This window comes from Trametes versicolor, assembly GCF_000271585.1.
Source record: "Trametes versicolor FP-101664 SS1 unplaced genomic scaffold TRAVEscaffold_3, whole genome shotgun sequence".
NCBI classification, from domain to species: Eukaryota; Fungi; Basidiomycota; class Agaricomycetes; order Polyporales; family Polyporaceae; genus Trametes; species Trametes versicolor.
This window is the reverse complement of record NW_007360323.1, coordinates 988,935-1,000,666: the sequence shown is the minus strand read 5'-3', so window position 1 is coordinate 1,000,666 and position 11,732 is coordinate 988,935. Positions and strand designations below refer to the sequence as shown.

General features: G+C 58.3%; 5 protein-coding genes across 5 annotated transcripts; 2 read left to right on the top strand and 3 right to left on the bottom strand.

Moving 5' to 3' along the window:
• Positions 1 to 1,086: 1,086 nt before the first annotated feature.
• TRAVEDRAFT_34945 (ThiJ/PfpI) lies at positions 1,087 to 1,946 on the bottom strand (the record flags this gene model as incomplete). The annotated part of the gene is made up of 4 exons (XM_008036715.1): positions 1,087 to 1,182; positions 1,248 to 1,472; positions 1,527 to 1,783; positions 1,847 to 1,946. The coding sequence occupies 4 exons, from the start codon at positions 1,944 to 1,946 to the stop codon at positions 1,087 to 1,089; spliced, it is 678 nt and encodes a 225-aa protein (XP_008034906.1).
• Positions 1,947 to 3,706: 1,760 nt separating this feature from the next.
• TRAVEDRAFT_27039 (Mob1/phocein) lies at positions 3,707 to 5,238 on the top strand. Its single transcript, XM_008036601.1, has 9 exons — positions 3,707 to 3,804; positions 3,858 to 3,945; positions 4,042 to 4,114; positions 4,197 to 4,264; positions 4,317 to 4,342; positions 4,405 to 4,538; positions 4,621 to 4,740; positions 4,805 to 4,851; positions 4,914 to 5,238. Exons 1-9 carry the CDS (start codon positions 3,785 to 3,787, stop codon positions 4,992 to 4,994), a joined length of 657 nt encoding a protein of 218 aa, XP_008034792.1. The 5' UTR covers positions 3,707 to 3,784; the 3' UTR covers positions 4,995 to 5,238.
• A 482-nt stretch (positions 5,239 to 5,720) lies between these two features.
• TRAVEDRAFT_27038 (uncharacterized protein) lies at positions 5,721 to 7,570 on the top strand. Its single transcript, XM_008036600.1, has 4 exons — positions 5,721 to 5,790; positions 5,849 to 6,614; positions 6,691 to 6,815; positions 6,872 to 7,570. The coding sequence occupies exons 1-4, from the start codon at positions 5,776 to 5,778 to the stop codon at positions 6,881 to 6,883; spliced, it is 918 nt and encodes a 305-aa protein (XP_008034791.1). The 5' UTR covers positions 5,721 to 5,775; the 3' UTR covers positions 6,884 to 7,570.
• A 224-nt stretch (positions 7,571 to 7,794) lies between these two features.
• On the bottom strand, positions 7,795 to 9,806 carry TRAVEDRAFT_27037 (DEAD-domain-containing protein). Its single transcript, XM_008036599.1, has 7 exons — positions 9,665 to 9,806; positions 9,488 to 9,611; positions 9,227 to 9,437; positions 8,987 to 9,177; positions 8,357 to 8,934; positions 8,131 to 8,219; positions 7,795 to 8,057 (listed from the first exon to the last, which is right to left on the bottom strand). The coding sequence occupies exons 1-7, from the start codon at positions 9,759 to 9,761 to the stop codon at positions 7,950 to 7,952; spliced, it is 1,398 nt and encodes a 465-aa protein (XP_008034790.1). The 5' UTR covers positions 9,762 to 9,806; the 3' UTR covers positions 7,795 to 7,949.
• Positions 9,807 to 10,918: 1,112 nt separating this feature from the next.
• TRAVEDRAFT_117369 (uncharacterized protein) lies at positions 10,919 to 11,719 on the bottom strand (the record flags this gene model as incomplete). Its single annotated transcript, XM_008037219.1, has 1 exon — positions 10,919 to 11,719. The coding sequence occupies one exon, from the start codon at positions 11,717 to 11,719 to the stop codon at positions 10,919 to 10,921; it is 801 nt and encodes a 266-aa protein (XP_008035410.1).
• Between the last annotated feature and the right edge of the window lie 13 nt (positions 11,720 to 11,732).

The window sequence follows — 11,732 nt, the reverse complement described above, 5'->3', positions numbered from 1 at the left end:
TAATATTTCTTGTCGTTTTCACCACTTTACACCGTTTGAGCGACGTCCGAGCACATGAACACCGTCCACCTCGTCTTCCGCCTCGAAGATATATTAAAATAGGCGCCCATTCGCATACGGTGCGGCGGCGTGAGCCGCCGCGAAGCTCTCGCAAATTCGCGCATTCCTGGCTCAAAATTGGCAGGTGAGTAAAATTCAATGATATACATAGTACGCGATGCTCGCGCAGAGATCGCGAGCAAGGGCGGTCGAGTGCGCGCCCTTGCACGTCCTGTACGCGCCTTCGGCGCGCGCGACCACCCCACCCTGGGCACCATATATGGGCCGCTGCGCGGCCCGTTTCGCACCGTCCAAGCCCTTGGTATGACTAATTTTCCGACGATATCGCGACTCTGGTCACGCGTGAGCACTCCGCACCCTACCTTTTCCCGGTTTGATAATCGAGAATGTACTCGGCCTCGGGGCGCAATAACCTTCGAGGCGGGACAATTTCACGGCGCGACCCCTGGTTACGTGCTGCAGCCTTCCATAGTCCGATCGGACGCCAAGGAGTGCGCCGGGCCATTCAAACCTCCACAAAAATGTGCACAAAGTCTTAAAAAGCACCTATAGCCGGGGATCATCTACCGCGTAGTAGAGGAAGAACATGTTACGGATGTTAACGCCTACGAACATACTGCCAATGGTTCGACTCGGAAATCAAAATCATCAAATACATAGGGTGCTTTGCTACAATGCCGAGGACACAAGCGGCATAGCATGACGCGTTTATATAGAGGCGTCACGATAAGATAAGATCCTTACTTGGTTCAACAGCTCACAGGGCCTCCGGTGTCTACGATACCCGAGTTAGGGGTCCAGAAAACGCCCGGTAAATGTGGTAGATTTAGTTGATAGCACGTATACATGAAACCAATGTCGATTTACACGGTGAATCGATGTGCCACGGACGGGCGAGACTAAAGTGACCCGCGTGATACCTCAACAAATTATTTGTCACCAGGCGAATATGTAGCAAGAGTCCATCCTTTACACCGGGATCCACAGGATATTGGTACATGAGAGCAAAAACAACGGCGCAACCGCTTACGCAGACAGAGCCCGGTCGATAGCCTCCCCAACCCCATGCGCGGACGCCGGGTTCTGACCGGTAATGAGAATGCCGTCCTGAACGACGTGGGGCTGCAAAAGCATCCCGTAAGTTACCCCGATCGCAAACCCGCGCGTCTGACCAAGAATGGGCTGACCAACCATGGCTCCCCGGCCTTCTCAAACAGGCCGCCGAGTTCCACGATGCGCGACTCGACGAGGAAGGGGACGTCCCCAAGCTTGCCCTGCAGCTCCTCCTCGTAGTTCGTGAAGGCGGTGGCCTTGCGGCCCTTGAAAAGGCTTACGCCCTGCGCGTCTGTCGCGCTCGTGAGAGCGATCGGACCGTGGCAAACGGCGGTGGTGAGCTTGCCCGCGCGGAAAAACTGCCCAATATACATCAGCATGGTTAGCGTTCATATGTATGAGCATACACTCACGTCCGACGCGAATTTGGCGTTGATGGGGTCCGTCGCGAGGTCGAGAACGGGCCCGATGCCGCCGACGTAGAAGATGGCGTCGTAGTCGGCCGCGCTGACGTCGGAGAGCTTCTTCGTTGTGGCGAGCTGTTCCTTGGTCGCGGGATCCTCGAGGAATTTCGTCACATCCTCGGGATAGGCGGCTGCGCCGTCGGGGTCGGCAGGCGGGAACCCACCCTTCGGGGAGGCGAAGTCAATCTCGTATTTCGGTGCGAGAACTTGGGAGAACTTGACCGATCATGTCAGACGCGCGTCCCAGGTTCAAGATGTAATGTGCTCACTATAATAAGGGTGTGCTGCCTCGGGGAGGTACCAGCCGGTCTTTGCACCCGTAAGCGTGGTGTCGGCGGAGGTGAACACGAAGAGGATGCGCTTGAACATATTGAGCGGATGGCGCCGTGGAAAGGAGCATCGGTTGGAAGGTCTAGTGTCTGGGAAGATGTGCGGGCCTAAGAATTTATATCCTACATGTGCGCTAGCTGTGGTGGTGGACGGCAATGACGTTGCGGTAATAGCAAAGGTTTAGTCAGGGTTCAGAGAGGACTGCAGCCTGCTACGATTTTCGGAGTCACACATTATGTGGGCACAGTGGATCTTCTGTCATGGGCTAGTGGATTGTACGCGGTCATCAGGCGGCCTTGGTGAGGCCCTGCAATGGATTAATTCCCTCCGATCGGAGCGCAAAAACTGCGCACCTCAAACTCAACTAGAATGAGACATATGCAATATATGGCTCCGTCGCCGTGTTAGGCAAAATATTCCACGGTCGGCCTTCATGTCTTCGCTGATGTGATGGATTAGTCCGGCGTTTTCTGTGAGCGAACGAGCATGGTGTGTCGCAACACGGTCAGGGAAGGACGCATGAGTAGTGTACTACACGATTGTGGGATTGACTATCCGCACTTACAACTCACCGACGGCGATCCCATGGCATAGCGGTGCATTGTGACACGATGTGTAATAGGTGGCTATGCGGAGTAGCTAGCTGCAAGGTCAACAACATGTGAATATCTTTGGCGAGCAAATATCCACGGGAACAACGAACGGCGCGACAATTAAATCCTGTACTATTAATTACATGAGAATCCCTGCGCAGGCTAACAGTTAACTTCCCGTCACGGTCCAGGAATTGATATTCTCACCATGTCCGACGGCCCTCTGAATGGTCGTTAACGTTTTGCCTGGGCAAGCCACATGCCCCTGTGCTAAAGCTGCTTCGGGTGTGGTATGAATCTACCAGCAGATCAGGTGCGCTGATGTCCACTTATATTGACAGGGGCGCGCAAGAAGGCACTGAGCATCGCCAGCCACTTCGAGAAGTTGCATATGCAAATTGTCTTCGGAGGACTCAGAGATCAGCCTGTAAATCAGCATGAGTTTCACACCTACGCATAATCTGTGATGTAGCACCAACGGCGTATTATTTTAGAACACGCCGGCTTACCTTCATTGTGTTCTTGACGCCGCATGGAACCGTGCGCGAAAATCAGGGGAGCAGGGACAGGAGACCTTGGCATGCTGCGAGAACGCGATGACCACGGTCATAAATCGCAGCTCGCGCTCCAGAACGTCTCTTCGCACGTTCGAGTCGCACGTATGGCGACAACAGCGTCGGCAACCGCATGCACGCTAGTATAGGGGTTTCGCAGGTCGCGGAGTACAGCTTTGATGGGCACCAAAATGATGAGCCGGTGTTTAGTTGGTTAGACTAGGTAAGAACTCACCTCGTTCGAGATGGTATATCACGAGGGGTGCAAGATCCCATAGTTTGCCGTCGATACAGTCTATATGCTAATTCTCGCAGCAGGAGAGTTCAACCTGAGGTACCCCTGCAGGGCTACTGCTGGTACCAGGTCCGCTGGGCGATACAAGCCCTACAATCCGGCGGTGCATATGCCATGCATGCCACTTCACAGGCACATTGGCCCATGCAGAAGAGTATAAGGTCTTTGGAGGAGAGTTGTGCATGTGTGGTACGCGTCGACCGCCATCGTCGTCGTGTCAAGTTCTCAAGTTGAGTGGGCGCTTCCGCCGGGTTGGCGAGTTGTGTATCTAAGATAAGATAAGATCCCCATCTGAGCCAATCAAGCTTCCGCCACAACGATTCGATCGCGTCGCGGCGCCTATCTTGCGTGCCTCTCTGAGCCTCTGCCGCGACTGTACTCCTGGTCCTTTACTCCGAATACTGTCCTCGCTTTCGTGCTTTCGATACCTCAGTCATGTCTGCTTTCTTTGGGATGTGAGTAATGAAACGTGTCTTGAATGCACGCGCTGATCAGATGCCGATGGCAGCGGAAAGACGCGGACGTTCAAGCCGCGCAAGGACGTGCCCGAGGGTACGAAGCAGTATCAGCTTCGCAAGTATGCCGAGGCCACCCTCGTGAGTCAAGCACTTGACCTTCGTGGCGAGATACCTCTTGCTTGGAAGACGCGGATCCTGACCGGAGTGTGCGCAACGTTCGCTTGGGATGTATAGGGATCAGGGAATCTCCGTCTCGCGGTGCGCCTTCCGGAGGGCGAAGACCTCAACGAGTGGCTCGCAGTTCATGGTGAGTGCATCCGCTCCTCTCTTCACGGGACAACTGACAAATGGTTACGACACTGTGTCTTCTTACCGGTGCGCCACGGTAGCTGTGGACTTCTTCAACCACCTGAACATGCTGTACGGCACGGTGACCGAGTTCTGCACACCACAGGAGGTCAGTCCGGTCTCATGCGCTCCATCCCCCCTTCCTGAGCAGCGTCGCACAGTGTCCTATAATGTCCGCAGGCCCGAGGTCAGTTGCCGATCCCCCGCCTCCTCCAATCTTTCCCCGGCTGACCATCGGTGGTAACTTAGGTACGAGTACCTGTGGGAAGATGGCGTGCGGTACAAGAAGGCAACGAAGCTGCCCGCGCCGGAGTACGTGGACGCGCTCATGAACTGGGCGCAAGGCCTGCTCGATAACGAGGACATCTTCCCCAGCGAGATGGGTGCGTGTCTCGGCTCGCAGGGGCTGGGGCGGGCTGTATGCAGGATGCTTTGCAGATGGCTGATCCCCCTATTGCGCCGCAGGCAAGCCGTTCTCGAAGACGTTCCGGGACACGATCGGGCGGCTCTTCCGGCGGCTCTTCCGGGTGTACGCGCACCTGTACAGCAACCACTTCGACCACATCTGCGCGCTCGGGATCGAAGGTGCGCGCTGCTTGGGGAGACTTCTAGGGGGCTCTGGCTGAAGGCTCACGCGTCTCCTATACAGCGCATTTGAACACGAGCTACCGACACTTCTTCCTGTTCGTGAACGAGGTGCGTGCTAGGCTCTTCCATTTCTGATTCGCGTGGTGCTGATTAGCTTTCTTTGCTGCTAGTTCGATCTGGTGGATAAGCGCGAGCTAGCCCCCCTGGACGAGTTGAACGAGGCTATTCTCGCCGAGGACAAGGGCCGGTAGGTGGAAGAACATGACAGGCGCACAAACAGGCTGCAGTCGCAATGTATGTACAGTAGAGTGATTGTAGGAGATACCCACGGAGGCGATCATGTTCTCGGTCTCGGAGGATGTCGCAGTAAAGATTTGCGAGCTCGGAGCTCGCGACTGAGTGCGAAGCGGGGCGTGGATTTTGTAAATGACCTCATTAATTACCACTCGGAATGTGGCTCGGCCTGTTCGCACGACGCATAGGGCGTGCTGGAGCAGAGATGGGCCCTGGGGGCATGCCCTTATAACGGCCAGCTGGCTATGGCGGGCCACTGTCACTCCTTCAACGCCTCGCTGCTGTGCATTCCGACATGTCTCTCTGTGCTGCGCTGCTCGATACCAACGAGGTCTTTCGCCAACACCGACCGGTACCCTAGAGGGTGCTCGTGGCGCCTCGGCACGGACTATGTTCCCCTGGGATCTGGATATGCATCTGGACGGGCGACGAAAAGACGGCTCGGGAAGAGGCCGGCCGTCGGGAGCCGAGTTCCTGGGCAGCTGCGGGCGCCTAGGGCGGCGCGGTGCACTGAGCTCTGGTAAGTGCTCGTCAATCACGACGCCCTATATTTACAAACGACGGCCGGTCGCGTCTGTCCTCCTCCCTCCTCCTCCCCCCTCCGCCGCCGCCATGGACTGCTCTGAATGGGACTCCGTCATGCAGTACATCTCCGAATCCTCCCCCGACTTCCCCTCCCCGCGCCCCGTCGCAGAACTGGCTGGTATCCCCCTCCCTGCTCAGCACCCCGCGCTCCAGATGCTCACTCCCCCCGTCAGTTCCAGATCCTCCATCTGTCTCCTTCTCGCACTCACGTCCCGGCGTTTCTCAGTGTTCTGAGAACAGCCCGTCCTCCGACCAGCAGGACGAGGCCCCTCAACAGTCGGGCAACGCTATCGTCTCTGTATCCACGACCTTCCATCCAGGTGCCAACCTCCTCCAAATAACACCCGATCTCATTCTCCTCTCTTCCGACGGCGTCTTTTTCTACGTGCACACAACACAAGTGTTATCCATGTCCAACAATCACTTCAACGGACTTGTCTCCCCAACCGCAGTCAAGACCAAAACGCGCGATGACCTCGGGCCCGTCCTCCCCCTGCCAGAAGCTGCCACTGTGCTCAACATCGTGTTGCATGTCGTCTATGAGATCTCGTGCGCGCACTACCATCCGGGCATAGAGACCCTCATATCAGCTGTGGACGCCATGCCTACCTATGGGCTGCGGCCCTCGGCGCACATCGCGCCGTCGACACCTTTATACTCCCTGATCTTGAGCCAGGCGCCAGTGCAGCCCATCAACGCATATGCCCTCGCCGCTGCCCACGATCTCTACGACCTGGCCGTCCCCGTCTCCAGCCACCTCCTGTCTTTCGTCCTGCACACTTTGACAGACGAGGCAGCGACGCGCATAGGGCCAGTCTATCTGAAGCGCCTCTTCTTCCTGCACCTCGGTCGGCTCGAGGCACTCAAGCGCCTTCTGCTACCGCCGCCGCACCCCCATTCTCCCACCGCGGACTGCGACTTCACGGAGCAAAAGAAACTTACGAGGGCGTGGGCTCTAGCCTCAGCTTATCTGGCGTGGGACGCCCGTCCAGGTACGCGCATCTCCGGTTTTCAAAATCATCGCAGCATTTTGAATATCGTTACTCATATTTCACGCGCGTCTCATAGACCTGTCGACGAGCGCCATGGAGAGCGCGTTGTGTCCACTCGCGGACCACCTGTCCTGCGACATTTGCAAACGAAGTCTTGCTGAGCGCGTCAAGCAGCTCATCGTGCAGTGGTCCGTAGTCAGGGTATGCATTCCTGATACAGTTATGCCTTCACCGATTGACCTGACTCTGATTCGCAGCGTTCAATCTGACGCGTCCGACGCTTCCGTTCCCGAGCCCCATCCAGGATACTGGACCCGGTACGCAACGGTCGGGCAACTATCGGCATTTCACCGTCGATCGTCTGTCTCGCCCTCTGCCGTCCGGTCCCGTTCCGCTTCACTCGGGGACTGACGGCTTCGGACCCTCCCACGTCTCTCACTTGTCGAAAACTCCCGCGCCATCCAGGGGGGAGCATCTCGGCCTCCATCCACGCCATTCCTGCCTAACTTATCTCTCGCCTCTATCAGGGCCCCGCCGCTCGGCCGTTCCGCTATCTTGCACGCAACCATCAAACCCAGCATCCCCGTTCCGTCCCCAGCCGCACGTCTCTCGTCTCCAGTAATCAAGTGTATCACCATTCCATTAGGCCCACGCCGGCCACCAACTTCGCCATCCAAACACGGTCCTCACGTCGAACTCGTTGTCCATCGAAGCCTGCATGTTGTACCACCACTCGTCACTCGCACCCTTTTCTCCTCTCTTCTCGGTCCCGGATCGCCGGCATACACGCACGGCTCCGCTCTGTATCACTTCAAAACACGACTTGTCTTGCCGCCTGGCATTTTCTCCCTCTCGCCTTCTCGCACCGCTTTCATACCTGAATTGCGCTCTCGGACCCCCCTAGTACGCACTCTTGTCCACTCCCCCTTCACTCACGACCCTACCCATGCTTCCGCTCCCTCCCCGTAATCCTCCCGCCCTCTCGCTGACCGCCGCTCATCCACGCGCGGTGTTCTGCGTGGCTCTTTGCTTTCCCCGCGGTGGTATACTATAGACACGTCTCGACGGACAGCGGTCGGTCGGCCGCCGAAGTAGTGTATACCCCTCATTATTGCCGCATCCCCGCGGAAGTAATGTATTCTCGTGTGTATTCTTCTCTCGCCCGCAATCACGTAGTGGGTTTGGGGTGCTTGCACCACTGTGCTGCCATGCGCATCATCATCATACGTCTGCTGAGCACTGCGTACACCACAAACGTGTCTACGTACAGCGCCCGAGGACCTACGGTTCCTCGGGGCAGCCGAGCGGCGAGCTGTAAGCTCTGCAGCGGCGAAGTTACGGAAGCGTGACGTCCCCGTCGGCCCCCTGGACGTCCGCGGCGCGCTTCGCACGCTTGATCTTGTGGATCTCCTCGCGCTTCCCGAAGTCGGAGTCGTGCAGTTCCTGTGCCCCACCGCGGAGCCCATATGTCGTCAGCACCACAGTGCGCGGAGCCAGCAGCCCGGGCGGCACGCACCATATTCGCGAGGCGCTTCGCGGTCGCGACCGTGTTCAGCTGCTCGAGCACCTTCCCCTCCGGGAGGTCCAGTTCCGCCAGCTTGGTGCCTGTGTGGGGCAGCGCGGGGAGTAGTCAGCACCTTGCCGGCGTCGGCGAAAAGAGCCGCGGGCACACGCGGGGGAAGCAGCAGCAACAGCCCCGCACGCGAAGCGGGAGAAGAAGCGTAAATAAGGGGGGCACGCACCGATCCGCTCCTCGACCTTGAGCACGCGCTCCTCGTCGCGCTCGGTGACGAAGCTCACGGCGAGGCCGCCCTTGCCCGCGCGCGCCGTGCGCCCGACGCGGTGCGTGTACTCCTCGGACTCGGCGGGGAGGTCCCAGTTGACGACGAGCGCGACGTCCTCGATGTCGAGCCCGCGCGCGCCGACGTCCGTGGACACGAGCACGGGCACGACGGACGCGCGGAAGAGCGCGAGCGAGGAGAGGCGCTCGCGCTGCGTGAGGCGCGAGTGCAGCGCGGTCGCGCGGATGTGCAGCGTCTGCAGGAGGTGCGTGAGGTATGCGGCCGTGCGCGGGCGCATGCAGAAGATGATCGTGGGCGGCGGCTGCTCGATCGCGTCGGGGTCCTCGGAAGCCTTCTTCTTGGAGGGGCGCGCTTTGGCTTTGCTGCCTTTCTTGGTCGGCTTGACCTTTTCGGGTGGGGCGCGCCGGAGGTGGTGGGTGGACTCGGGCGGGTTGCAGAGGAAGTGGTAGAGGTAGGCTTCGCGGATGTGGGACGGGACGAGGATATAGTACTGCTTGAGCGTTTCGACCGTTTCCACTCTGCGGTTGCATGGTTTAGTTGAAGTAGTGTAGTGATTAGTGGAACTCGTACCTAGCAGTCATCCTATGGACGAAGGGCTTCTGCTTTCCGGGCTTCGGAGATGCATCCGCTATCCGTTCGACCGCGTCCGTCAGCGTCGCGGTGAACAAGCTGGTTTGCCGTTCCTTGGGCAGAATATTGAACAGGTATGATAGCTCCGGTGCGAAAGAAGATGTGAGTAGCCTATCCGCTTCGTCCAAGACCTGCCGGATGTAAGACACTTGAAAAGACGGAAAGAGGGGACCTTCATACCAGAAACTTGATCCTGGACAAATCCCACTCTCCAGACGTACTCCTGAGGAGGTCAACTATGCGTCCTGGCGTCGCAACAACGACATGCGGACGGTTCCCCAATTCAAGAGCTTGAGCCATCATGTCGATACCGCCCACGACGACCGCTGTTCGCAAGCTCAACGGTGCACCGAGCACGGCGAATTGCTCGGCTATCTGGAAAGCAAGCTCCCTGTGTGGGGTGAGACGTCGGCATGCCTGCAATATATCATGATAGCCTACCTTGTTGGTGTCAGCACGAGCGCAAAGATGCCGTACGGGTCTAGGGAGAGTTTCTGCAGTATAGGTAGCGCGAACGCGATAGTCTTTCCGGAGCCAGTCTTCGCGTTTCCTATGCAATCTCTACCTTCATCCTAGTCAGCTAGGGAAGCATTACGACTGTATAAGATGCAAACGTGCCTTGCAGGAGCGGGGGTATGCACGCTGCCTGAATCTCGGTGGGCGCATTGATGGACAGCTTTGACAGGGCGCCGACCAGGGCAGAGGATATGCCCATGGCCTCGAAGGAGGTAGGTAATCGTTTGGGAGGATTTGGGGCATTGGGAGCAGTGGCAAGCGCTGCTCTTGGCTTGAACGCCATTCGCGAGAGGCCGAACCGGCTGTCCGCGTCTTCATCGTCGTCTGCTAGTGCTGGAAGAGATGGCATTCCCGCGTGTTGCACGTCTTCAACTTCGGAGACCTCGGACCCGTCCGACCCGTCTTCAGACCCGGAGTCGCTCCCCTCGCCATCTTGTTCGTCGCTTGCCCGTACGTCCTCGTCCTCAGAAGCACTGTTCTCGTCCAAATCTTGATCAGAGTCCTCAATCCTGAGCCTCTTTCTCCGATGTCCGTCCTCTTGCATCCGCATAAGGTCGTCTGCAGTCAAAGCGCGTCGTTTGGGGCCAGCCATGGGTGCAGTAGAGGCAACAAGGCCGAGATACAGTACTGTCGGTGGTCGAGTGAGGATGAGGAGGCGAAGTTATGTTCGGACATTGCCGACGTCGATCGCTCGCAAAAACAGACGTGCTCCGGGCCGTCGTACCGCTCGTACTTGACGGGACTTAGCTGCGCGCTGCCACTCAAATACTCAAAGACAATGCGATGCTTTGGAATAATGTGAAGACACAGGTGTCTATGGATACAGTCACGGCATAAATGTACAAACGGAGATTATGGAGACACGAGCGGACCGGGTATCAGCAGCCACACAATGCAGAGGTACAGACCGCGGAACATGGAGAGGAAGAGACAGAGAACAGGAACCAGCCGACGACATACCCGCTGCCATCGACGAGAAGAGATGGGGATACAATCTAGTCGGAGCCCGAGAAGAGGGATGCGAAGGGAGCGTCGTCGAAGTTGACGGGCCCGGCGAAGTCGTGCGAGGCGTAGGGATATTCGTCCCCGTGCAGCGAGCCGCTGGCGTTGGGGTCGTTGATGAGTGACCAGATATCGTCCACTGGAGGCTGCGACGCCGCGGCGCCGGACGGACCCGGCTCCAGCCCGCCGGTGAAAGACTCAGGCAGCGCCAAGTTCTGCAGGCCGAGGTGAGACTCCGCGCCGGGGTACGCTGAGAAGTCGAACATGGGCTGGTAGTTGTACTTCTGCTCAGTGGGAGGGGCGATGTCTCCGAACGTAGCAGCCCTGGGAGTCTAGAAGGTACGCAATGAGCAGCTACCTCTGAGGATGGTGAGAGAGCAAACATACCACATCGTTGTCAACTGCGCTCGCTTGGCCAGTGGGGAGAGCAAACTGATCGAGGAGCTGCTGAGGAGGGGGGACATCCGGGAAGAGCGGCATGTCGAACGGCGGCCCCCACTGCGCCATGTCGCTGGAAGAGAAAGGTCGCATCGCAGGAGACGAAGAGACAGACGCGGGCGCAGAGAGATTGGGAGCGGTGCCCGGGGACGACGCGGGAGACGCCTCAAGAGAAGGAGGGAGGGAGATGGAAGCAGGCTGGTCCGTCCCGACGCCTCGACGCGACCTGTTGCGGCGGTCACGCGAAGGCTGAGGGGCGGGGCCATCCAGCTTCATATACGTCTTGCGAAGGTGAACGATCCACTCGTCCCCGGTGGGGACGGGAGCATCGGTGTCCTGTGGCGTCTTACGCCGCGAGTTCTTACGCTCGGGCGAGAATTTGTAGCCGGGGTACTTGGCCATGTGCGCACTCAGGACCTCCTTCGCCTTAGAGTGCCACGTCTTCTTCTCCTCATCCGAAAGCATATTCCAGCACTGGCCCGCGACGCGGCTGATGTTCTGCTGGCGATGTTCGACGTTCGGCGGGATCTGGCGGGTCTTGAGGAGGTGGGAGCGGTAGAGCATGAACGCGTTCGGGGGGCGGGGAATGCGCTTGCTCTTGGGCACGTCTGGGGTTGCCGGGCGAGACAAAGACAACTGAGTCTGTGACGGACTGAACGAGGATGCGTTGGAAGGAGCAGGGGAGCTACTGGACGGGGTGCCGGGCCCGGCGGACATGGACGCCCAGACT